Source organism: Pleurodeles waltl, chromosome 3_1 (assembly GCF_031143425.1).
Source record: "Pleurodeles waltl isolate 20211129_DDA chromosome 3_1, aPleWal1.hap1.20221129, whole genome shotgun sequence".
Lineage (NCBI taxonomy): Eukaryota > Metazoa > Chordata > Amphibia > Caudata > Salamandridae > Pleurodeles > Pleurodeles waltl.
Window position 1 is genome coordinate 1235037039 of NC_090440.1, and position 27494 is coordinate 1235064532.

At 43.3% G+C, this 27494-nt stretch overlaps 1 protein-coding gene across 1 annotated transcript in view; it reads right to left on the reverse strand.

Annotated features, from left to right (window-relative positions):
- Positions 1-2401: 2401 nt before the first annotated feature.
- LOC138285079 (contactin-associated protein-like 5) overlaps positions 2402-27494 on the reverse strand; it is a 2160239-nt gene continuing 2135146 nt past the window's right edge. The window contains exons 23-24 of the mRNA XM_069224597.1: positions 8094-8165; positions 2402-6411 (exon numbers count right to left, since the gene is read on the reverse strand). Coding sequence (XP_069080698.1) covers positions 6209-6411; positions 8094-8165 — 275 coding nt within the window. The 3' untranslated portion in view covers positions 2402-6208. The remainder of the gene's footprint in view (positions 6412-8093; positions 8166-27494) is intronic.

Consider the following 27494-nt stretch of genomic DNA (forward strand, 5'->3'; position numbering starts at 1 on the left):
AAGATTTTCTAAAAAAAAATCTTACAAGGCAATGATGCATGAAAATCTAACAGGAAAAAATAGAGCAGTGCCATATTTATGATGATATTAACAGTGACAAAAATAATATCAGTCAGGTGTGTACCCTGAATATCGAACCCACAATATTGGTGGAACAGAATATCAATGGAAAAATATCAGAAAGAAATATCAACATGTAAGCAAGTCTTGAGTTTCTATATCTAACTCCACATTTATGTACCTGTCTGGTACATATATCATCACAGTACATAGGTGTGGAGTTAGGAATTGTAACTCTGTACTTCTCTATATGATGTGCCTCAATATTATTTCTTCAATGTTCTTCTTTTACCTCAATATTATTGGTGTCCATATTCAGTTTTGTAACCTCAGTCATGCATTGCTAAGCGAAGTTTTGCACTGTACCTGTGAGAACAAGTTAAAACCCAGCACCAACTTTGGTAACTTATGCAGTCAAAAGTATTTCTTGAGAACAACTGTCACTCATATGGCTGCCTATGATGACAAAACCTACATTTACTATGTTTGGAAAAATAACACAACGCCACCCATCTGACTCATGCACATGTTTCTATTTGGCATTAGATTTTCGTACAGCACTAGGGTCTGCTACTTTGTGTGAATGTTGCAGTTGTGGATTAGGATAAAATCCTACTGCTGTTTGCCGTGTGTCTGCCCAGACATTTTTTTTCACACATAATCAGGTGTTTTGTAACAGTTGATGCAATACTGTTTTACACTTGTCATGACTTCACACACAAATATACTTTGCACACAAATACTAATCATCACTGCCATTTCCACTGAATTCTGTCATGAATGCCTTTTGAGTTCTGTGAATGCCCATGCTGAACTATAATATATCTGAGCCCATGAGTACCATTCTGTGGGGTAAAAGAACCTCAGTTACAGAGTTTGGGAACTGGTCGGCAGAGCATGCTATAAAAATAACGCTTTTGTTATTATTATCATCACTGTGAGAGTGAAGAGAGGATGGCCTTGAACGAGGGATCTGTGACTAAACTGGGCCAGGCATTAATTGTGTTGACAGTGATACTGCTCCACATGGGAGCTCTTGACACTAGGCACCATAAGTGTAAATAATACAACTTTTTTTAACATATTTTTCATAATTTCTTTCAGTTTTTCAGAAGACGTTCCTTTGTCTACAAATGTTTCTACTTACACAAAAGACACCTTAGAATAATGAAAACCTACATTTTTTGTGTGATAAAAAATGTATTCAATGTTACTCTTTGTGGATTATTGTTTTCATGGTGAGAAGAAGAAGGATTGATCTTGTTCCCAGGAGGGCATTGAAAGCTGATTGGCTGAATGAAGAACAAAGTGCCAACATGTTGCAAAACCATACATTGTATGGTCTGTAATAATGTTTGTACTATAGTATCATACCTCATTCATATACCACTTTCCCCTGCATGCATCTATCTTGCTCATGCTGAGACGTTACTGAATGTCTTGAACCTCTCTTTATGGGAAGTTTTGCTTTGATTACTTATTGAATTTGAGCTGATATTATTGCAAAGCTTTATGCTTATTTGTCTCTCTTTAACTGGAGCTCTTTATGATTTCTAACTGGCATGTTTTTTTTTAGCCATCCTCTTTCTTAGAGTAGGGATTTTTTTCTTTATGAAATATGCTCTATTAATTAAATATGAATTATTGATCGCTTATTTTGATCGAAGACTAACCTAATGATTGATATTGAAGAATTTAAATGCTGACTCAATAAAGATGAGGTATTACAATTTTTGATTAATAAAGCTTTTAAACTCACACCAACTCTCTGAAGATACTATTGCACTTGTGATGATAAATGAATCGTTGAACAGCTCTTGGTTAATCTCATCTAACATCAAATATCCATTTGTCCAGAGTGAATCAGCAGAGGTTTCTTCCCAGTGAGTTGGTAGGCCTTACCTCGTAAACCGATACAAAAACTGAGATCTCTGCTCCAGCATGTGATATGCCCTAAATAAAGTCAGCACAGAATGTTACACGTTTTAGCTACACAGGTCTCAACCGATTAGAAAATGACTTCTAAAGGTCCTTGACCAAAATGTTACAAGAGATGTTTTCCCAACTAACCAGTCTACTGCAGGTATCACGAGAATCATTTAAACCCAAGATATGCCTTCAAGTTCAGTATACCTTTGTCATGACCCTTCTTACATTTCATTCAGTTACAGAAAACTAAATATGTGATTTTTCTCATCATTAAAACTAATCAGTATATCCAAAATGCTGTCAAGGTAACATCACTTAGTGTATAATGCGTCCACATTAAATCATTTGATTTTCTTACACATATTTATGAGTCAGTTTGTATAAAGCAATGAAAATAACCATACCACAGAAGTGGATTGTACAAAAATGTATCCATTTTTATTTATAAAAGGGTAATTTAAATTGATCTTAAGTTATGGCAGTGTGCTTTCTCAAAGACTTCATGTCAATCAAGTATATGAGTTCCCACCTTCAGCATGACCGAATCTCCACCAAAACCCCCTGAATGCATACAGGCTCATCAGATACCTGATGTACCAAAAGAGCCTAATTTAAATATGACTTAAATTTGCAAACGTAAATAAAGAGAAACACTGCTACCAATTTTACCAGCTGAAAGAAATTGATTATTAGCCTTGACATGTTTAGTTAGTGAAAGTACAAGCAGTCGTCTATCTATCAGGTAGACATCTTTGACTGTATTTACTAGCTCTTCTTTGGTACAGGCAAATGATGAAAAAAAAAATCCTTCCTCAAGTTAAAACTTCAACATCCAAGCAACACATGAGAAACAGCCTAGTGGTTACAGCCTAGGTCAGGATCCAGGAGGCAAAATCAACATTTAATGTATTTTATGGGAATGATCTGACCAAAGTATTTTTGTTTCTCTGGTACTCAGGCTCACATTAATTAAAGAAATGGATAGCTTATGGCACAGAAGTAGATTATATATCAGTATACCACATTTTAGTGCTTTTTGGGGGATAATGAGCTGTCATATGTTAGAGGATAAGAGGGCATCTACTTGTCTAACACAATCATGCAATCACGGTGGTACATCACAACAGCACTGTTACCGGAACAACCTTGTTTCAAAATTTAAACAGAATGTAAGCTGTTTTATCACAAAAGAACATTCTCAAGAGGCAACATCCTAACGTTGTCTCAAATGATGTCTTCTGGTCACTCAAACCAGGAGACAATAAAGCAGTTTAGCAAAACCTATACTAATAAAGTGTGCTATTAAAAAAATTACTAATTTCTTTCAGTGTTTTATAATCTGAATGTAAATATTATATGCAATACTGGTAGGCTTTATAGGTAAGCATGGTTTCATAGTACTTTAATGGGGCTTGAAGAGACCAGCTCAGTCAATATTTAGCTACTTTGCTCAGCACTTAGAGGCATAATCTACTAGTCCCTTGCTCAGCCAAATTTTGTTTCAATGACCACACATTTTTCCATGTCAGTCTGAACCATGGATAATCAGAGCTTTCCTCTGCTTCTCCATGCCATTATTTTACATTCCATTTAATATATCTTTATAGTAAATGGGGCACTAATTCATAAATGGAATTTAGGCTAGCTAGGGATAAAGGCAATGGGCCCAGGCTTTCCCTGTGGCACCTGTGACAATGCTCATTCTTCCCTCATAGGAGTATGAAGGTAATGGCAGGAAGAGTTTCCACTCTTCACGCTTACTTTAGCCCCTCAGGAGCAAATAGGAGGTTGTTCCCATACTAGGAGTCGACTAAGGGACCAACCTGTGTTTCAACAGAGGATAAAAGGTGTGTAAAGTCACTTCTCTATCCTACCATTTTGGTGAATCAATGTCCATGCATTGTATGCCATTGTTTTCCTTATAAGGCCACTCTTCTTCTTTTGTTCATCGAGATAAACTCTCTCCCAGGCCCCCCATGCACCTCAGTTCTACTAAGCTCATATTCCTTATTTCAGCCTTTTTTTAAAAAGAACAAGCAATTCCTGCAGTAAAATATGACAATTTTTTGGGATAAATGGCTAAATATTTGCAACATTTTTACAAATTGCGTTGTTCACGGGTGGGCACTCTATACTCTAGCACTGGTCTTCTTCGAATCTCCATGTAAAAGAACTGTATATCTAGGTTGCATTGTTAAAATAAAGTCCCCTAACGCTCTTGGTGGAACATTACTACTGAGTTCTGAAGTAACAGGATTCGGTCATTTTCACTCAGATTGCCTGTTTTGACAAGACTTCTCATTCTCTTAGATTGCAGAAAAGCAGAAGATGAGTTAATTTTCTTAGTATTTCTTCAAAAATTATGCTCAACATTCCATTTTTGTTAAAAAAGGCATGTGGGCCATAAATATTCAAGCCCCAAATTAAATTGTGGCTGCACAATTATAGTGGGAAGCCCCATAAAATTCACATGTGGAGTTGAAATCTTCAAACGATTTAGTGCAATTTGTATGTAAGTTATTAATTACAACTTCACTGAGTAATAGGCAACTTTTCTAAACTGAATAAGTGCAGAACCAATCTATGATCTCAGAAACTGTCGACCGTTTTCATCCTGTAATTCAGTCCATCTCAGGACATTAAACGAGACTGTGTTTATTTGAAGGGGATGATGTGAGAAACACAGAATGACGTAGGTACGTGTGCTGCTAACTAAAATGTGCCATCCATTTAGAAGCAAGGTTAGTATTATGCACAGTGGTTAAACACAATGGGCCGAAATTACTAAAAAGTGGGGCAGCGGGGTACTGCACTAAAATTTGCAGCACTGCAACACTTTTGAAATGCAGGGATGTGCTGTATTTACTAAAATACGGCCCACGCCTGTGTTCCCCCCGCTCGGTGCTAAAGTTAGCTGCCAATGTAGGCACCCTTGCACCATGGTTCAAGAGTGTCCACATTGAGGAGATTGTTTATGTGTGGGAAGGTGTCCCTTCCTGCACATAAACAATCTGCAATGGTGATTTGGCACTTCTATGTGTGCAGAATGCAGCATACATAGAAGTAGCAAATCGTAATTTTTTAATGATTGTTTATGAGCAGGAAGGGACACCCTCCTGCACATAAACATTTATTCATGGCCTTTTGCTCTTTCTATGTGTGCTGCCGAATGTAGCACACATGGAAAAAGCAAAAACAAGGAGGAATAAAAGTATTCTTCCTCGTTGTGCCATGCTAACGCCACCCATGGGGTGGCTTTCGTTTTTGGCGCTGCCACAGATTTGCACCTTCTTGCAAACCCGAGGCAGCATCAAAAGCAGTGGAGTTTGCAGTGGAACCCACACAGCAACACCCTTTGCAAGCCCCTGTGATGCCGAAAACTGCATCGGAAGGGCCCATATTGACAAGATGCCATTAAGCCACAAAAAGTGGGTTAGCGCTGGCTTGTAAATGTGCCACATTGCAGAGCTACCAGAGAGTCACATAAACGGACGCTCCAGTGTGCTAGGGCCTTGTAAATCTGGCACTATGCGTGCACACTACATATTTCAAAATAGTTGTATCAAGCAATAGACATATTTCACGTAATATTTACATATACGTAAAAAAAGTACATGTATGTATTTTATCATCAGTTTTTACACGCATACACATATACAACGTGTATATCAGGAGTGCACACACACAATTCTGCTTCAGATTTTTCTGTGTGACAATACTGAAGATATCTCTTAGGAGTGTTTCGTGACAAGGACCTTGCAATACATACTCTCAAATTCCAAAACTGCCTAATATAAATCTTTTAAAAAGTATTTACCACCACACTCATTAATCTGACATTTTCCTCTGTAATTTTCCGTATAAATGCTACAGAAGTCTTAATCTGCAACGTGAAAACGAATCAAAGGAATATATAAAACAAGCCTGGTAGACGTTTTTGCCTACTAAAAAACAAATATTACATTTTAGGATTTTTTTAAAATAAAAGATTTCAGGTGACGGTTTCTTTTCACTAATTGCAGCTGTGCTTTTTTCGACTGTTACTCGATCGCAAAAATGTTTTATGTCATCCTGTAAGTGCACACTTTAGGTGCAGCTGTGATAGACTGTTGGTCAGATATGTGACAGGAGATGCACTGTGAAACGACAGCCCCTACAGCTAGACTGTTTGTTCCTTTAATTACAAGAGAAAAATCTTCCAAAAGGTGCAGAGAGGCAGTCAGATGAAGTATTCCTTTTCCTTTTTGCACTCACTCACTGCATGGCGCAAGTTTGTTTGGTTTCTGAATGGATGCTCCAAATGTTCGGGGTAGTCTTTTTCCGTTGCCTCGCTTTTTCGACGTGTCTCTTTGTGCAGATACAGACACTTGGCCATGATAGCCACAAAGCAGAAGATGAGGAAAGTGATGACTGCGATTAAACCTGAGGGCGAAAGGAAATACAGCTGGTCAGTGCCTATTTTGTGCTTATTGTTTCCGGTGCTGAGCACCAGCACTAATTTTTTAGGGCTGGCGCTAGTTCTTCTGCCTCAAGCATGTGCTGCAAGCAAAAGACACATGTGGGAAAGGCGGAGGAAGAGCAACACGAAAAAGAGTCACAAAGTGAGAAAGCAGAAAGCTGCAAGAGTGAGCTGAAGGGGCAGGGATTGGCGTTCAATGGATTGAAGAGGCCCGAGATGTCTTCAGAATTACTCTGCCTCAGTATTCCGTGCTCGCACATTTAAATGCAGCAGCCGCGTGTTTAAGAGGAGGGCTTTGGGCACCAGCACTTTTTTTATTTACAAATTAAGCACTGCACCTGGTACTTAAATGTGGCAGTCAAGTATGACTTTAAATGTATGTGGATATGCCAAAGGCCTGCAGTTCGACCTCTGGGATCTATGACTGTACAGGTTCTCAAACAACAGGCGTCAAGGGCTGTATGGCAACATCAACTTTTAGAACATCTCTTTGCAAACACAGCTACTCATAAACAAAACTTTGCAAATCAGGCCTCAGATTTTTATTTTTTTTTACCTGGGATGTTACGAAGCCTGTTGTCAAAACTGCAAGTGTTCTGCGCTAAACGTGAGAATTGCTGTGGTTTGTCACGACCGTATCATATGCATAGATAAATCAACTGCAAAGGATTTGTACAAATATCCGAAGTGCAGTTAAAACGTGCAGGACTAAACGAAAACTAAACTTTTTTTTCAAACTATAATATAAGCCTCCTTCAAATGTAAAACATGGTTTAAATCCCTTTTAGTTATCTTTTACTGAAAAATGCTATCAAAACCATGGGCCTGATTCACAAAGGAAAACTTAGTCCAAAAGTCTGAGGCCCAAATTTAAGAGGGCCTAGCGCCTCCTTGAGCCACATTAGTGTCATTTTTGACACTAATGTGGCCCAAAGAGGTCAAATTCGTAGTGCCAGATTTACAAAGTGGCGCAGTGCATGCATTGCACCACCTTGTAACCCCTTGAGATACATTAATGTGTACAAAGGGGGGTGTTCATCTGTTAGGGTGACCACAAAAATTGTGCAGTGGAATCTATGAGATTCCACTGCACCATTTTTAGTGGCTATTTTTCATGCTTGCACACAGCAGGCGTTAAAAGGGGACTCACCGTTATTTATAATAATGGGCCCCCATGTACCTTGCATGATTAGCGCCAAAATGTTATCTTGCAATGTACTACAATAGCTCCAAAAATGTTGACACTATTGTCACTAACCTGCGCGATGGTGCGATGTATGTTTAATATGGTGCACACATCGTGGCATTGGGGGGGTGCTGATGAGCGCAAGAAAAGTGGTGCTGCATATAATGCAACGCCACTTTTCTTAAATTTGGGCCTAAGCTTAGACTTAACTTTACTCGTAGTAGAGTTAGAATTTTGGTCTAAGTTTAGACCAAAAGTCTAAACTTTGACCAAAAGTCTCACTTTTGTAGTAGTACTTTCAGTGGTGAAAGGGAGCATAGGGCCGATTTTGTTTGCCTCAAATGTTATCCATGGAATCGGAAATGTTCGATTCGTTTAAAGTAGAATGGAATGAATTATTGACCAACATCTAGTTAACTTCCTACTTTATCAGACATTTGACAGAAAAGAACCACTTACCTCCAATGACAGCGGAGTCATTTCTGACTACATTCCTAAGGTCTTCTTGTTCACCAGTTTTCCCATAGTTACCTACAAAGCATCACAGAGGAGAATTAGCATAACAGTATATTTGATAATGAAACGGAAATACAAAATGATCACTCATTAATACTTATATTACATTTTTTTAAGTGTTTTCTTTAACTATTTGTTATAAGCAGAGCACATAAGGAATATGTGCTCAACCAAGATTTATCTCCTCGAACTATGTAAATATCACTGTATATCCATAAACATTATTCTCCAATTATACATGTATTATTATGTACTCTTATCATATTTAGTAAGAATTACCCTTAGTGTATAGTAAAATTCTGTAAATAGTTAGCAGTGGTATGCTCCTGGCCCTGGTAGAATGCGAGGACAGTAACCGATCACAGCGGAGCACAGGCAAAAGTGGCAGAGACGGTAGGAGTTGCTCGTTGAGGTGAAGACAGCCGAACCATTGAGCCTGACGTGAAGTGTCAGATCGGCGTGCGGTCTAGTCAAGAGGGCGGAGAGTGGACATCCTAAGGCGGCGCTGAGGGGGCGGAGGCACTAATACTTAAAGGTGGTAGGAGGCATATTTCTATGGCACTAACTGCAACCTAGCAGCTGCACAGTAGGGGAAATGACGGAAAAAGGAAAACCAGGACCGGAAAGGCTAGATGGCACATTTATACCAAGTATTAAAGACAGTCATCGGGATAGAGACATTCTGTTTCAGTAAGGAACATTGTGTAACGGACTACAGAAAGAACTGTGCCTTCATTATAAGTGTACCTTTGGGGTTAACGTAACTGGGTAAAACTACATAGGAATATAGTTAAGTAAGTGACTGCTAGAAATCTTTAAGTAATGGTACATGTGTATTGGATAGTGTGTTTGTATTGTATTGGAGCTTCTTAAAGAGTATACCTTTTAGCACTATTAGGAGTATTGATGTGCTAGCAACAAATATTAATTCATATTAAGTAATCTGGTAAAGGGACTTAGTCCAACATATAACATGGCTGCTGCTAGCATGTCTCAACCTCCCCCATTCCTGAATGAAGTAGGGGGACCAAACTTACTGTGGAAGGATTGGATATAATTATTTGAATCCTACCTAATAGCTATTGGTGGGGAAAAATGTTCACCCCTAAGGAAGCAGCATATCCTGTTACATAACCTGGGAATACAAGGGCGGAAAGTTTATTATAATCTATCAGACCCAGAGGAAGAGGAGGAAGATGGGGAAGAACTTGATGAATACGAGAAAGCTGTTAAGAAATTAGAGGGACATTTTGGACTAAGACTTAATATTGTTCTGGAAAGGCACACATTTTTTTCTAGGGTACAAGGTAAGGAGGAGAAAGTGTCAAATTAAATTGCTTGTTTGAAGGGCCTCGCAACCACCTGTGATTTTGGAAGCCTCGAAGACTCATTGATCAGAGACCAGTTGGTCAGATGCACTAATAATAGCAAAGTGCAGGAGAAATTATTAATTCTGAACCCTGCTTTAAAAGAAGCAATTGAGGTTGCCAAGGGAATAGAGCACACAGTAGAATGCATGAAATTAATAAAAAATACCACTACTGTGGACGAGGTAAGAGAGGTTAAAATCAGTCCCAAACAAGAGTTTAAAGAAACGAAACATGAGGAAGGAAGTAAAAATCAGGAAGTGTTACATAGAAAAAATAGCTCTGACAACACAAAGAGTAGATGCTATAGTTGTGGCAATAGCAGATATTTTGCAAATAACCCGGAGTGCCCTGCTAGAAGTTGTGTATGCAGGAAATGTGGAGCCAGGGGACATTATGCAAGAGTATGTAAAAATGATAAAGGTGAGTTTGGGGGAAAGAAAGTTGTACACAAAGTAGAGGACAATCAGGAGTATCATGATAAGTTTGTGTTACAAGTGAAAGGCTGCAATGAAACAAAGTGTACAAACGAGACATACCCTTCGTGTGACATTATCTTGGATGGTGATAGGGTAAGCGTGTTTGCCGATTCATGTTCTCCGTTCACATTTATAGATTATAGCATCTATGAAAACAGTTTCAGGAATAAGGGATACACATCGTTACCAGCTGATATATCCCCAGGTGGATACAATAATGATCCGATACCCTTTAAGGGAATGTTAAACATGCAAATTACATTCAAGAATAGACAGACCACAGGTAATGTTTACTTTACTAATAGAGGGTCAAATCTCCTAGGATGGAAACATCAAAAAGAGTTGGGCATACGTTTGGACCCTAATTTAGAAGAACCTGTACTTGTAATAGAAAATTCAAGCAATGATTATGCTCTATGTAGGGAGTTCCCTGAAGTTTTTAATGATAAATTAGGCCGGTTGGTTGACTGCCAGCACAAAATTATTGTTAAGGATGAAGCAATCCCAGTTTCTCATAAGGTAAGACCTATTCCCTTCCTCATGCGAGAACCATTGAAGCAAGAGTTAAGCAGATTGGAACATTTGGGGGTCATTGAACCGATTGAGAGCTCCTTATGGCTGGCCCCATTGTAGTAGCCAGGAAGCCAGGAGGGAATGGCATACGTATATGTGTAGACTTAAGAGATTTAAACGCCTGTATTTGGGTAGAAAGGTTTCGCCTACCCAGAATTAATGAGATGTTAAGTACCATGGGCCCAGCTCAGTTTTTTAGTGTTATAGACCTTTCCTCAGCATACCATCAGGTTGAATTGCATCCTTCTTCATGGTCACTTACCTCCTTTATTATGCTGTTTGGTGCTTTCAGATACTGCCGAATGCCATTTGGGCTAGCGCCTGTGGCCGCTGTGTTCCAACGCATTATGCAAAGTATCTTGAAAGGAATTGACCACCTCCTATGCTTCCAGGATGACATGTTAATCTATGGTGATAGTAAGGAAGAACATGATGATACCCTAAGAAAAGTTTTCAGAGTGTTGAGTCAGGCTGGAATGACAATCAAGAAAGAAAAATGTTGTTTTGGGGTGGAGTCAGTGGAATACCTTGGACATAAAATTACGAAGGAAGGGATCCAACCCAAATATGACCTAATAAAAGCAGTAAAGGAAGCTCTAGCTCCTACGAATAAACAAGAACTCAAGTCTTTCTTGGGCCTAGCCGAATATATGGCAAAATGCGTGCAGAACTTTGCTATGGTTACAGCTCCCATGAGGAAACTTTTGAAGAAGGATGTACCTTTTGTTTGGAATATAGAATGCCAACAGGCATTTGATAAAATCAAGGAGGCAATAGTTCAGTCTCCTCATTTAGGAAATTTTGATTCCAAATTAAAAACTTGGGTGACCACAGATGCCAGTAGTCAAGATTTGGGGGCGACATTGTCTCAAAGAGTTAATGGTCAAGAAAGGATTATAGCCTTCGCCTCTAGAGCTTTAAATGAAGCAGAGGGAAAATATTCAACCATCGAAAGAGAAACTCTAGCTTGCTACTGGGCAGTAAATCATTTAAAAGTTTTCTTGTGGGGTTTACCATTCACAATCAGAACCGACCATAAACCTTTAGTCAGTGTATTTACCACTCAAGGTAAAGAACGGGCTACTCCACGTATAACCAAGTGGATGATTGGTCTTGAAAATTATAATTTTAACTTACTGTATGTTGCAGGTAGTAAAAATACCATTGCTGACTACCTGTTTAGATCCATGAAACGTGGTATGGAAGGAATGGATAAGCAGGAATGTACGAAGGAAGTATTAACACAGGAACCTGTATTAAAGGTGGAACTAGCAAGTCTCACTAAGGAGGAATGGATAAGTGAGACCAAGAAGGATAGAGTACTGAACCTACTAAAAGAAAAAAATATCAATGGGTGGCCAAACAAATTGAGAGATGTGGAGGAGGACCTAAAAGGATACTGGGATGTCAGATTAGAGCTTCATATTTGTGATGAGTTAGTCATGAGAGGAGAAAGGGTCATACCTCCTGGCAAGCTGTGGTGCAAATTAATTGAGCTAGCGCATGAAGGTCATCTGGGGAGAAGTATGACGAAAAACAAACTGCGAGCTACGTACTGATTCCCCAAGATGGATGGGTTAGTAGAAAACTTGGTTAGAGAATGTACAGTGTGTGCTATGAGTGACAAGATCAATGTAACAAGGAAGGCCTCCTTGCCCCCGATGAGTGTTCTAGTTAAACCGTGGGACAAACTTGGGCTGGACAGTTTTGGTCCAATAAATCACCCGGGTAGTAGAGGTCGTTACATTTGTGTCTTGGTTGATTATCAGTCACATTGGACGATGTTTAAAATAGTAAACCAAGTCGCAACAACAGATGTTATTAACTTCCTAACTGAAACCTTCATGAGAGAAGGAGTTCCCAGTACATTAGTAACGGACAATGGGGTACAATTTACTTCAGATGCTATGAAAGAATTCCTAAAAACTTGGGGCATTCACCACTTCAGGACTGCCTGATACAACCCTAAGGCAAATTTGGTTGAACGAATGAATAGAATGTTTAAGGAGTGCATTCAAAGGGTGAGAGTGTCAGGTGTATTATGTGAGGAACAGTTAAGACAGATGTTATGGTCTTATCACACCACACCCAATGGTGTTACTGGAATATCACCGTTCCAATCCTTGAAGGGAAGACATCCTGGTACCAAGCTCAATCCTAACTGGTTGAAAGGAGGAGACCAAGTGTATGAGCAAAGAGAAGAGTCCGCTGAGTGTGTGAGGCGTAAACAAGAAAAGTACAGGAATTGGTATAATGATAAATTTGGTACCAAGGACAGATCATGGCAGATAGGACAGAGGGTGAAAGTCAGACTTCCAGATCGCATACGAAATGAGAGCAGTAAATTCTCAGAACCACTCAGGATTAAGGAAATTTATAAAAAATGTGTCAAATTAGAGGATGGTAAATACTGGAGCATGGACCGTATCGTACATCATCAAGAGATGAAGGATGATTGCAAGGATAATTTAACAGTTAAGAATGAAATTGGAAATTCAGCAAACTATAAAAAACGTAATGTAAGGATCAGAAGGAGCCCTACATGGCACAAGGATTTTGTTTTCTCTCGTTAAGGAAGGGAGATATGTTATAAACAGAGCACATAAGGAATATGTGCTCAACCAAGATTTATCTCCTCGAACTATGTAAATATCACTGTATATCCATAAACATTATTCTCCAATTAAACATGTATTTTTTTTTTGTAAAAAATTTTATTAGAGAAAAAACATAAGACGATACACAGTATGCATTGACATTTTTCAGTAATCCGTGGTTCAGATGATTATTTTACAAATGATATCTGAATGTACATTGTCTAATAGGTACATTGATTCGTCGACATAGACTATGGTTTGAATTAGGAAGGGTGCGGGGAAGGGGGTAGAGGTTATTGGGGGGTCAAATTGTAATAGAGGGGAGCAGGAGGGAGAGAAACGTGATAGAGAGGAGAACGGGGGAGTAGGAGGGTTAGGTAGAATATTAGGGGGGAAAGCAAATATTTTGGCTCCGTGCTTCTGGGTTATTAGATGAATATTCCAGTTGTTCCTCGTCATTTGCCGACGATCTTATAGGATTGTGCCATATGATACATTTATCAACGTGTATTGTAGGATGAGCCAAAAAGATATAGTTATGGGGGGGGAGAGGGCCATTCCAGGGGAGGGTAGACAAGGGAGAGTATCTGTGTGGATTCAAGATTAAATGTATAAAGAATCCGGTTTTGCCTACTAATGTTGGACAGTTAGCCTCTGATCGAGCAAAGCCAGGAAAGATAGTTTCTAATACGTATTTAAGCGGGTCGATATGGCATGGGGTAAAGGATGTTCTCTGGGATGAATAGTCTCTGGAGTGGAGGAAAGGGGTACGAGAGCAGGGAGGGAAGCGAGGGAAGGAGAGAAAGGAAGATGGTGGGGTGTCAACTGCCATCCACTGACCATCAGCCAGCTGCCTCATGGTCTTGTCAGGAAGGGGCTCCAAATTTCTGTAAATAGGGCCGCTTGATCCTGTAGATTATAAATGACTCGCTCATGGGTAGCTGTTTGGAACATGGCTGTCATCCATTCCGTTGGTGTTGGGGCAACAGCAGACCTCCAGTGTCGAAGAATACAGATTTTCGCTGTGGCAATTGCCGTGTGAAGTAGTTGTTTATGGGGGCGTGATAGGGAGGGGTATGGGCGCATGTCGTGTAAGATAATGAGTGTTATAGGTGACGGGTTTGGTATTGATATGAAATCCCTAAGTGTCTGGAACACAGCTTCCCATAGGGACTGTATCGTCGGACAGTGGCACAGAATATGAAGTAGATCACAATGGAGCTCTGCGCATCGCCAACACCTCGCATGTGGTATCAGACCTGCCCTGAAGAGTTTTGTGGGGGTCCAGTACCAGTCCTGGAGGATTTTGAAGAGACAGAATTTCAGGCGGGCCTCGCGGACCCCTCTGTCTAGGGCTTCGATTATGTCTTGCCAATCTTCTACTGTGTAGGCTATCGCTAGTCGATCTTGCCATCTGAGACGCAGTCGTTCTAGGAGGGGTTGGGAATAAAGATGGTTCGTAATCTCTGCGTATAGACCGGCCATAACTCCTCTGTGCCGGTCCCATTTCAGTAGGTAATTGACAACGGGTGAGGTTTTAATTGTCCACGGGGGGGTCCTAGGGCCTTGCGCATACAGTGCATGAGTTGCCTGTACCTCCATTCCTGATTTTTGTGGATTCCGAACTCTTCCTGTAGGGATTCAAAGGACCGGAAATCATTGCCATCTATTATTTGAGTTATGTTGTGGATACCAGCGTCGTTCCACTGGGGCCACCTTAGGGTACTTCCCCCTATTTTTATACATTTGTTTCCCGCTAAAGGGGCTTGAGCATGTAGAGAAGGGTGCACTCCCAGTAGCCGGTGGGCTCTGCGCCACGCTGTATTTGTGGCCGCGAGGATAGGATTGGACGAGTGAGAGTAGTCGGTATATATCCCGCCTAGTTCGGAGTGTTGTCCCTGTATGTGTTTCTCCGTGATTGTCCATTGTGGGGGGTCTGGAGTGCCTGGTAGTGTGTAGGCTAGTTGTGATAGTTGTAGGGCTAGAGCGTATTGTTCTACTGAGGGTAGACCTAGTCCTCCATAGGGTCTGCGCGCTAATATCGTCCCCGGTTTTAGTCTTGGCCGTATAGAACCCCAGACAAAGGACCTTATCAAAGTATCAATCCTTCGGAGAAGAGAGAGCGGAATCTGTAGGGGGAGCATGCCTAAAACATATGTGAAGCGGGGGAGGGTGACCATCCTAACCGCCTGTGTTCTGCCCCACATAGATAGGCCGAGAAAGGTCCACTTGGCAAAGTCCTGTTTCATCCGGGATATAAGAGGGTCTAGGTTGTCCCTGACCATGTGTTCTAAGCCTCGGTTAATATATGTCCCCAGATATTTGAGGTGGGTTGGGGTCCATTTGAATGGGCGGCCATGGATTGCAGCTCTCGTTGTTACGCGAGATAGGGGCAACGATTCACTCTTGTCCCAGTTTTCTCGATACCCGGACAAGGGTGCAAAGCTTTCTATGATAGAGAGTAGGGATGGGATGGATCTCTCTAAATCAGACAAGGTTAACAGAATATCGTCTGCATATAGATCGATTTTGGAGGAACCCCCTGGTAAGGAGATACCTGTTATCTGTTGAGAATTCCTTATAGTTGCCTCCAGCGGTTCCATTGCTAGTAAGAATAAGAGCGGAGACAAGGGGCAGCCCTGTCGAGTGCCCCTTCCGATGGGGAATGGGTCAGACAGAAAGGCCCCGCAGTTAACTTGTGCCGTAGGGTGATCGTATAATAATCGGACTTTAGAAATAAATAGATCTCCGAGACCAAAATGTTTCATGGTGGTGAATAGATAGGGCCATTCGATGCGGTCGAATGCCTTCTCCGCGTCGAGGGATAGTGCCAAGGCTTCTTCTGGTAGGTTTAACGATTAAAGCAGGGTGTGGCATAGTGTGCGCATATGGTTTCTGGAAGTGCGGCCCCGTACGAATCCCACCTGGGTATGATGTATTAGGGACGGTATGACTTTGCGTAGACGTGCTGCAAGGACACTAGCTAGTAATTTAACGTCTCAGTTTAAAAGGGAGATGGGGCGATAGCTACTGCAAAGTAGGGGGTCCCTTCCGGGTTTAGGCAGGACGACAATCGTGGCCCTGTTGGACAGGGCACCCAGAGAGCCCTCCTGGCACGCCTCCATGAGTGCCTTGTGTACTGCTGTGGTTGCCTCCTCTCCTGACCATCTGTAAAATTCCGCTGGGAATCCATCTTTGCCCGGGGATTTATGGTATGGGAATTTTGTGATAACCTGTATAATTTCTTCCTTGCTTATATCGCCCTCAAGGAGAGCTCGGCCGGCTTCTGATAGGCAGGGCAATTTTGCCGCAGTGAGAAATGCCTCTGTCTGTGCCTGGTTGGTCGGGGTTTCGGGGGTGTAAAGGAGTTGATAATATGTAGCAAATTCATTCACAATGTCTTGCGGGCGGGTCAGTACTGCTCCGGAGGGAGACATTATAGCTGGGATAGCTGAGGCAGCATCTCTCTGTCGGAGCTGTGCCACTAAGAGGCGTCCGGCCTTTTCTCCTTGCTCATAGTGGCGGTGACGTAATCTTTGTAGTGCATATTCTGCCTGCGTTGTGTAAAGATCGTTGTGTGCCATTCGGGCTTGTTCGAGGGAGCGGCGCAGCGCTGGGGACGGTTGAGTAGTGTATTGTTTGGTGAGGCGTTGGATCGTGTCTTCTAGGGTGCGGTAGCGGACCTCCCTATCTCTATTGGCCAGTGCTGCGTCCCTCATCATGTTCCCTCTCAGAGTGGCCTTAGCCTGCTGCCCATAAGACCTGCTTGGATGTCACAGAGCCTATGTTTTCGGTCATGTATGTGGATATGTGGGCCTTGAGTTGCTCTTTCCCCTGGGGGGGAACGGTATCTGTGTATGGCAAAGCGCCATGGTTTACGACCAGGAGAGGTCAAGCCCACCTGAATAGAGAGTGAAATCAAGGAATGGTCTAAGATGCTAGTGTCTAGTATTTGGGGGATTATGGTATGTGATACAAGAAAATAGTCCAGGCGTGATTGGGTGCCATGGACGGACGAAATGAATGTGAATTCCTTGTCCTTTGGGTGTGTTAGTCTCCAGCAGTCGACTAGACCTACATCTGCTGTGATGTCCGTCAGTAAGGCCCTATTGGGATTATTGCCCACATCAATGGGGCCTGTCCTGTCCAGTATGGCATCTCTAGTAAGATTCCAATCCCCTCCGATGATATAGCATGTGGTCCCTATTTCGGTCAGTACGCGATTGAGTTGTAGGAAGAAGGAACGCTTTGGTCCGGTTGGTGCATAGACAGAGCCCACACATAGGAAGGTATTTCCTATTTTCAGTTTGACAAATGTATATCTCCCTTCTGTGTCATTCCATGTTTTAATGATCGTGGTCGGCAGGGATTTACGTATTAGTATCGCTACGCCACATTTACGAGGAGTGCCTCCCTTGATTCCCTGATCTTCTGGACAGCAGCTAAAGAGGACCTTTCCTACCCAGTCACGTCTGAGTTTGTCGGACTCTATATTATCAAGATGCGTTTCTTGGATCAAGGCTATGTCTGCTTTTTTAGATTGGAGATATGACAAGATCTTTTTCCGTTTGATGTAATTCATCATGCCATGAACATTCCATGAGAGGATTCGTAGAGGGTTGTCGCTGGCATACTGAGTTAGAGGAAGGAATTTCAGCAATACTGGGGGTGGTAATCGTGTGGTACTGTGTTCGCTGTAATATGAATATTTGGGAGTTCGGGGGGTGAGACAGAGGCAGCTGATGAGGGTCGGGTACCCCGACAAGAAAGGGGGGGGAGAAACAAGAACGTGTAGGGGTTGGTAAGGGAGGGGAAAGGGATAACATGGGAGGAAAGAAGGCTAGAGTTAGCGTTTATCTGTAAAGGGGAATGGATGTGATTATTAGGAGGGGAAGAGGTTAGAGGGATACAGGGAGGATCGGAAGTACTATGCTCCCTTAGGGACGGTCTGTAAACGGCGAGTCCGAGTCCTATCCGACCTCCTAATGCCGTCAATGCAGCCTCTCTGCCGAGGAGGCGGCGTTGGGGCAGGGGGAGGCCAGTATTGATCCAAGGTGGTCGAATGCACAAGTTCTGAGCTGAGCTCCGGAGGAGGGGAACGGATATGGGGGGAAGCCATGGGCATATTATGGAAGGGGGGGGGGCCGGGAGAGGGTAGTAGCTATGTTGATGAGGGAGGGTATGATGTGTAGGTAATGGGGGGGGGATTTGGTGACATAATTTTAATATGGCAAGGGTGGGTACAGTGGGAAAGGTGGTAGAGAGGGAGATCGCACTGGCCTGGATTAATAGATGGAGAAGGATCCAGTTGATACCTCGCAGTGTCCGGTGTCTAAGTTAATAGGGTAGATGTTTATCCTATTTTCGAGTGGAAGGGGGCTAGCGATCACTGTACTTGATGTATGTCATCGCAATGGGTTCTATGTTGTGAGGGTATATATTGGTCGAGGAGAGGGTGTGGGTGTGGATCAGGGTGTGTATTTGTAATCATGATTATAATGATAGATATAAATGTGGTGATGGTTGTAATGTAGATGTTACCGTAGGTGTTGGTGTTTGTGTAAGGGGGGGGAGAAGTGATTTGTGGGATCAAGGGGTGGGTGTCTAAAGGGCCGGAGGAGAGGAGAGGGCTGGGGGGGGGGGAGCTAAGTAACATAATGCCGGTTCAGATCAGGATATTGGAGTACATTTGTACATAATAACAGTTGAAATATTACTATACTTTTATAGCATAATATCGTTATGTCAATCAGCATAATGTCAAACAGCATAATGTCATTGCAATCTACACAGGTAATCTTATTACATTCTATTAGTTTATATGTCGCGGGACCAGCCCCGGCGTGGGTGTTGTTATTGAAGGGTGGAACATGGGTTGTGTATACAAATGGTTGGTCTACTGCTCATCATCTACGTGGTCAGGTGTCATCGCGAGTATATGGGGGGTTATATCCCCCTCATGGGGAGGATTCTGGGGAATACGTATGAATGTCGACCTGTTTGTCATGTCTCCATGGAGATATAGTGTTCCCGTAAGAAGTAGTGGTGCATCTCCGTAATATGTAATGTTGTGTTGTATTGTATCTTATCGTCCCCTGTGGGAGTACTCTAGTGATCGTCGGGATGTGTATTATTGCATGTAGATTATATTACATTTGTTTCGTTTCCCGGAGTGGGCGTTTAAGGGAGAAGTGGAGGGTGGTAGATTTAGCTGAGAGGGGACAGCGTTACGACTTGTCTGCAGGATCGGGCCTGTTCATGTAGTCTTGTTGTTATTGTGTGGTGTTGTGTTGTCAAATATTCTATATTGTAGTAGTGCTGTAAGGGGTTGAATGGTAGCTTCTCTTTAGGTGTTGGAACTTGTCCCTACTGAGCAAGGTCCCGATGTATGTGTTTGCATCACCTGTGGGGTCTGCAAGATCCGGCTTGTGCGTTTCGTGTTATACAGTGGATATCTATGCAACAGTGTTATAAAATAAGCCCTGTGTTATCTTGTAGAACATGTAAACATAATGGTCGTCTAATGTTGTTAAAAAAAAGGTTATTGACGATTGTTAAGTAATAATGGTTACAAACAAAACCCGGGCTTGTACTCATCCTTCCGTGAGTTCTCGTCGTTCCGGTTTCAATGTCTTGTGATCATCTCACATGCCCCCAACGAGGGATCGGTGTTTCAGGGGGGTACAGTCATTGGTTTTAGAGGTGATCTGGATTTGTCTCTTTCTGACAGTTGGGTGTAGGTTGCCACAGCGTGGAGAACCTGGCCCCTGTCGTCGTGTAGTCTGGCTAGCCTCTCTGTGTCCCTGCTCCTTTGATTGAGGTCGGTGTCATGATGGAGCGGGCCTTCTTTCTCTGGGTCCGGGGGTAAGAGCCCTCCCCCTTCGTTTTCTCTCCCGGTATCTTGTAAACAGTCTGGATTGGTAGAGTCCATAGGCTGATGTTGAAAAGAGTCAAGGAAAAGGCTCAGATTGTCTGGATTATAGAAGTCTTTGGATATACTGTTATTGGTGACCCACATTCTGGCGGGGTCGAAGAGGCCGAATTTTATCCCCATTTGGCGAAGTCGAGGTCTTAGAGCTAGGAAGGGTTTTCTTCATTCGTTGGTGTCCTTGGAGTAATCAGCTGTTATTCGGATGTCATGTTGGCCTATCCGGAAAGGGCCCTGTTTACGTGCCGTTTGTAATATCTGTTGGGCATGGTTGTGGCGTAATAGACAAGCGATTATCGCTCTGGGTCTTAAAGATGTATCAGAACGTTTCGGGCCTACTCTGTGTGCTCTTTGGAATTCCAGCGGTGGGTCGAAGTCCAGGGAGGTTAGTTTGGGGAGAACGGAGCCCAGGAAGGCCTGCATGTCTGTACCTTCTTCATGCTCCGGGATTCCCAGTAGGCGAATGTTAGCTCTTCGGCTCCTATCCTCTAGGTCTGTGAGTTTACTCCTAAGGTAAAGGAGGTCTTGGTCTCTGTCTCGATAAGTGGTCATCTGCGTTTCTAATGAGCCCATGCGGTGTTCCAGGCCTGTCACCCTGGTTTGAAAACCTGCAATGTCTAATCTCATAGATTTGGTTTCCAGGGTCAGTGAAGACAGAGAAGCGTCCATTCCCTCTATTCGGCGGCTGACAGCGGTGATCTCCTGTAGTATTTTTTCCATGGTTATTGATTGTTTCTTGTCAGACATTGTGGTGGATTGTGTTGGGGAGGGTGGTGAGTGAGGTCCTGTTATCGTAGATGTTGGACGCTTGTGATGGAGAGCTTCGGAGAATAATAATTGTCGTGCCGACTTACCAGTGGGTTTCTGGTTTGTTTTGCTGCCGGGCATCGCCTCGTCCGTCTGTGTGTGTTGTCCAACTGGTTTCGGAGTTTTCCTCGAAGTCTGGCGAGAGCAGTGTTACGCAGTCAGCCGGCTCTTGTCGTGTTCTGACTTTTGATGTTCTCCCTTTTTTTTCTTTTTTTCCCTTTTCTTTTTCCCCTCCTCTTCTTTTTTTGTTTTGTTTTGGGGGGATTTTAGGGTTGAGGCGGTAATTTATTTGGTCCTTTTTCTGTTCCCGGATGTGTTGGGGGGGGAATTTTTGGTGTGTTTCGTCTTTCTTTCTGTCTTCTCCTCCTGTTTTGTTTTTCTTTCCCTCCTTCCCCCCCGTTCGCCTCCCCTCTCCCTCTTTGTTTAGCTTGGTTCTTAGCTCTCTTCTTCCCCTTTTCTGTTTGCTCCTTCTTCCTCCTTCCCCTTATTTTTCCCTTACTCCCCTTCTTCTCTTGTTTCCGTGTCTTTATTCCTTTCTATTGTTTAATGTCCTGGTTGTCCCCTCCTCGCCTCCTCATCTTGTTCCCCTCGCCGCTCCGCGGTATTGTCTTCTTCTCCCGGGCCAAATAGAGGATAAATGCTCACCGCCTCCCTTTGGAAATAGGATGCGAAGGACGGTGCCTGCGACTCCAGTCGCCGTAATGGTAGGGAGGCCGGCTCCTCTCTTGGCTCGAGAGCGCGGCTCCTCCCCCGCAGTTGGGCCTACCTCGATATTGTGCACCCTAGGTCCCCTGATGGTCCGGAGCATGTCCCCACTCAAGATCGGAGGTCCTGGGCTTTGGGGGGCTCCTCAGGGTCTTCCGGACTGGGTTCCTCGGTCCTTAAGAGAGCCGGTTTTCTGGTCGAGGAGACGCGGCTCCGCCCTCTCTGTAGGCCTTTTTTCCCCCTTTCCCTCCGAGGCGCGCTGTCGGCCGATAGGGTCTCGACGGCCAGTTGTTGAGGTTCGGACGGAAGCTCAAGGTTGTGGGAGGGTTTCGGCGTGCGTTAAGGCGATTTTTTGGCCTCCATAGGGCCCCCGCCGCCTCCTCGGGGCCACTGCGGCGCGGAGCTCGGGACTTCGGCGGCCATCTTTTTCGTGGCCCGGCCACTCCCCATACATGTATTATTATGTACTCTTATCATATTTAGTAAGAATTACCCTTTGTGTATAGTAAAAGTCTGTAAATAGTTAGCAGTGGTATGCTCCTGGCCCACCTTAGAATGCGAGGACAAATGGACTGGCTGAGAGCTAACCTTGGAATGTTGGCGAAGCAGTGAGGGGCTTGCGGTGGCTTGAGGAGTTCATTGAATATAGCTTCTCCATCATAGTTGTTGTCACTTGATTAATTGCAACACTATTTTTGAGACATTTAAATCCAACTTTTTAGAAGTTAGTGTTGAGCTAATCCTCACCGTCACACTCATTTGGAGGCATGTAGTGATATTTACTTATGAAATCCATATTCTTGCTTTGTTCCCCTACATACATTTTCAGTGTTCGGAAAACTGATAATACTCAGTAGTTCTGCACTGCATGTGTTCTTTCTTAAAGATGAAAAACCATTTTGCAATATTGATGTATTTAACCTTTCATCAGCTGTAGTGTGTGCACAGATGGTATACGTGGCAGGAAGGAGAGACATTCCAGAAGTAAGCCCGCAGAGAAAGCTTCAGCTACTTATATCCTAAGCAAAAACTTCAACTTGTGCTTAAAGACAGTTATTTTGGAATATGCTAGCACTGTGACTTCAAATAAATAAGAAAATATATTTTTTTAGATTGAAAATGACATATTCACAATTTTTCCTACCTGCTTTACAGCTAGCAACATCTTATTATATAGATCTGGAAAGTAAAATGTGTTTCTTACTTGCAAGTACAAAGCTAATCTGGGTTTAGTAGTCCAATTATGTTCATGTAACTACAGCCACTTCCAGTCCTTTAAACTACCATCTAAAATAGTTCACTTCTGTTAGGAAATATTTTGAAGTATGTTTGCTATTTATGAGTAATTAGCTGAAATAAAATCAAATGTAGGTTTTAATATGTTATTGCTAAAACTGTGTTTCTGACATTACAACTCACCCCACTCAGAGATCAACTAGTCTAAACTAAAGGCACAGAAGTAATACCTGTTTTTTCGCATTTGATCTCTGAGGTGATCGCAAAACGATGGCCTTCCTATCAGTGCAGCCATATCCCAATCTAACACATATGGGGGAAAGGCAAGATGAGGAGTAACAATATTCCATGACAGTCTTGATACATATTACTAATAGAGAAAGTGCATGGCACTCCTACTGTCACCTGAAACTTTGTGATTTTGCAAAATTACTCCAGGTGTAACCCTTTCAACTCGAATTCCCAGAGATCTCAAAGATATGAATGAGGGGGGCTCACTCACCTAATGTAACATACTTCATCATCGGCCACCTCATCCCACCCTGGTAAGATAATGCTACCAGGGCAGACTCTATCTCAAGTGGGGCTAACCTGAGGGAGTTTTTAGAAATGATCAACCTGTACAAGGTCCTGATGTCAATAAAAATATATAAGGATAAACCACAGACAGTGTCCAGTTTTATTAGGGCAATATTCTTGATATGATTAAAAACAATCCATCAAGGAGTCATCACTGGGGTTATAATGGATTTGATGCCCACTTTATGACCCTATATGTATTGCCTGCTGACATGTTTCTGCCAATATAACTTGTAGCCTACAAAAGGTCTTGGGCATTCCTCAGGGCTTAAGTCTACCACCTAGACCTGAGTGACGTGGTCGGCTGTTATGTAAGGTGGGGTATGTGATTCACGGGCGAGTCTCCTTGAAGCAAGTGTGACTACAGGAGTTGCCTCCATGGAACAGACCATGAGGTAAATAGCCCAAAAAATGCAGGGGTTTGCTACCATTTAAACATCTAAATATGCAAGGTAGGTCCACTTTTCGCATATATCTCACCTTCCTAAAATAATCTCTTAAGTCTAGCCTGTTGGCTTAAGCCCTGAGGAACGCCCAAAACCTTTTGTCCGTAGATTGTCCTTATACATTTTTATTGACATCTGGACCTGAGTTTCTTGTCCAGTTAGATAATTTCTAAGAACTCCCTCAGGTTAGCCCCACTTGAGGTACAATCAGCCCTGGTATCATACCAGGGTGGGATGAGGTAGCTGATGATGAAGCACTCCACATTATGTGAGTGAGCCCACCTCAATCATATCTTGTGATTTCTTGGAATTATGAAGTTGAAAGGGTTACATGTGGAGCGATTTTGTCAATCACAAAGTTTCAGGTGACTGTAGGAGTGCCATGCACTTTCTGTATTGGTAATATGTATCTAGGCTGTCACGGAATATTGTTACTCCTCATCTTGCCTTTCCCCCATATGTGTTAGATTGGGATATGGCTGCAGTGATAGGAAGGCCATTGTTTTGAGAAGCCTTGGAGGTATTTTACTTGGCCAGCTCACCTCAGAGACCATATGCGAAAAAAACGGTATTACCTCTATGCCTTTAATTTAGACAAGTTTGACCTTTAAATAGGGTGAGTTGGAGTAGGAGTGCCATGCAGCCATATCCGAAGCCGGATATTTCTGCCACTAGATTCAATTATGCTTTCTCCTTTCGGTTACATTAGCCATTATCACCAAAGGAGTTGAGCATATGTTAGATCTTCTAGGGGCTGAACTAGGCTGACCTTGAGACAAGTTGGAAACTGTTGCAACATACAACAACTAGATGGAATGGCTGCTTGCATTATTAACAGCCACTTGCAAACAGTCCATGATAGGTCTTCTCCAAAAAGGAACACAAGCAACTTCAGACCTTTTTCAACTTCTCTTGTGAATCTATAGCTCAAAGCATTTTGAAACTGGTTTTACAGTAAAGCATTTTTGAGGGACAGGTGGGTGGTCCTGCATTAAAGCTTTGGTAATCACAGCTGAATTCTTTAAAAACTGAAACAGTCCCACTTTTTGGTAGATAGCTGATCAGAAAAAAAGAAAATTAGTTGTTTGCCTAGGAAGGATTTCCATCTACCTGGTAAAGAGCTGTTGAGATGTCTCTCCATCTGTACCCTGATGCTCTAATCTGAAAGATTCTGCAACAGCTAGTCTAGCTGTCTTCTTGATGACGCACAAGGACAAAGGGTCCAAATTCAAATAAGGGTGTTTGGCTGCTATTCACATTTCTTACCTGAGCTGAGGGGGTCAGACGGTCTTAAAAAGGTAGAGTTGAATTTGCCTGATAGAAAACAAGGAAACCAATTGCAGCTGAACTCTTGGCTGTTTAAGAAATCATAGCCTGGTATTCCTGAAGAGATCAGGTCTGATTCCATTTCGTCCACTCGGCCCCCCAGGTGTTCTTGCAGCTAAAGTGGCCAAACAGGCCTCCTGTTCCCCTGCATTTGGACCTTCCCACCTCTGGCTAGACGCCGCAATCCTGAGGCAAACTCAACCCATCTAGCCTGGGGGCAATACCTGGAACAACCAGATCTACCCCTCTGTGTGCAGGAATCATGCGACAGGCAAGTGCAGTGACTGTACTCAGTCACCGCTAAGGGTGTGCCCCGGCATCCACAGAAGCAGTCCTCCTAGGGAGGGTGCGGCTTGCGGAAGGCCGGTGAGCCCCACTTGCCAAGTCAGCAGCATCTGCAGCACCAGCATTGAGACCTCAGTACTCTTTAATGAATCTGACTCTACCTTAGCGGAGTCCAGTGTCCTCATGAGTGACAGTTCAACAGCCGACTATCAACTCCTCCACACTATCACTTCCACTTCCACTATTGTAGGAGGCTGGCCTGTCTTATAGTGGGTACCTGATGGTACATACACCCTGTGCCAGGTCCAGTTATCCCTTATTAGTAGATTAGTAGTATTCTAGTAGCTTAGGCTGATAGAGGTAGCTATAGCAAAGCAGCTTAGTCTGAACTAGGAGACATGCAAAGCTCCTACCATACCACTTATATCATATAACACTAAGGGGGTCATTGGCACTCCCGGCCGTCACGCTTTTCACTGTCTGCATAGCAGACAGTGAAAAGCTGTAACGGGCCGTGGCAGGGGGGCCCTGCACTGCCCATGCCAGTGGCAGGGGCCCCGTGACTCCCCTTTTCGCCAGCCTTTTCATGGTGGTGCAAACTGCCATGAAAAGGCTGGTGGGAGGGGGACTCGTAATCCCCAAGGCAGCGCTGCAAGCAGCACTGCCCTGGAGGATTACTCCCGCCGGGACTAAAGTGGCAGGAAACTGCAGGTCCTGGTGGTGTGACCGCGACGCTTCCATCGTGGTCGTAATACCAGGGATTTCACCGCCAGCCTGCTGGTGGTGAAATCCGCCAAAACAACCCTGGCGGTCTTTGACCGCCAGGGTTGTAATGACCCCCCATATCATAAGAATCACAATACTCAGAGCTACTAAAAATAAAGCTACTTTATTTTAGTGACAATGTGCCAAAAATATCTCAGAGGATAAACTCCATTAGGAGGTAAGTAAAATACAAAAAATACACACACAAACCAAAATCAGGTAAGTAAACAGTTAGAAAAGTAGTGCACACACTGTAGAATACCATAGGATGAAATAGGCCTGGGGGCAACACAAACCATATACTAAGTGGAATGCAAACCACTTAGGGACCCCAGGCCTAGTGTAGTGTGTAGAGGGTCGCTGGGAGTGTAAGAAAACGATAAGGGTGTCCAAGATACCCCACCCCAAGACCCTGAAAAGTAGGAGTAAAGTTAACCTACTTCCCCAGAAACACACTAAAGTCGTTATAGGAGATTCTGCAAAGACCACAACTGACTGCAAAGCACTGAAGACGGATTCCTGGACCCGAGGACCTGCAAATGAAGAGGACTAAGTCCAAGAGTCAGGAAAGTGTCCAGGGAGGGCAGGAGCCCACTAAACCCCAGAAAAAGGATAAAAATGGCTGCCTCTGAGTGGAAGAAGCTGAAGATTCTGCAACAACGGAAGATGCCAGGAACTTCTCCTTTGCACAGATGATGTACCATGGCGTGCTGGATGATGTAGAGTTGTTTCCATGCAGAAAGACCACAAACAAGCCTTGCTAGCTGCAAAGGTTGTGTTTGAAGAAAATGGGTGCTGCCCGGGCCCAGAAAGGACCAGGAGGTTGCCCCTTGGAGGAGAAGACTGAGGGGGCATGCAGCAATACAGAGAGCCCATGCAGAAGAAGGCAGCACCCGCAGAAGTACTAGAGCATGGATTCATGTAAACTGAGCACCGTGGTCATCTCAACACTACTAAGGAGGGTCCCACGAAGCTGGTGGTCAACTCAGTGAGTTGAGCAATGCAGGATGGAGTGCTGGGGACCTGGGCTGTGCTGTGCACTAAGGATTCCTTGCAAAAGTACACAGAAGCCCTAGCAGCTGCAGTTCATGCAATACACAGGATTACTGTCTGGCGTGGGGAGGCAAGGACTTACCTCCAGCAAATTTGGACAGATTGACCACTGGACTGTCAGGGTCACTGGGATTCAGCTCCTGTGTTCCAGGGACCACGCTCATCATGATGACAGGGGACCCAGAGGGCCGGTGAAGC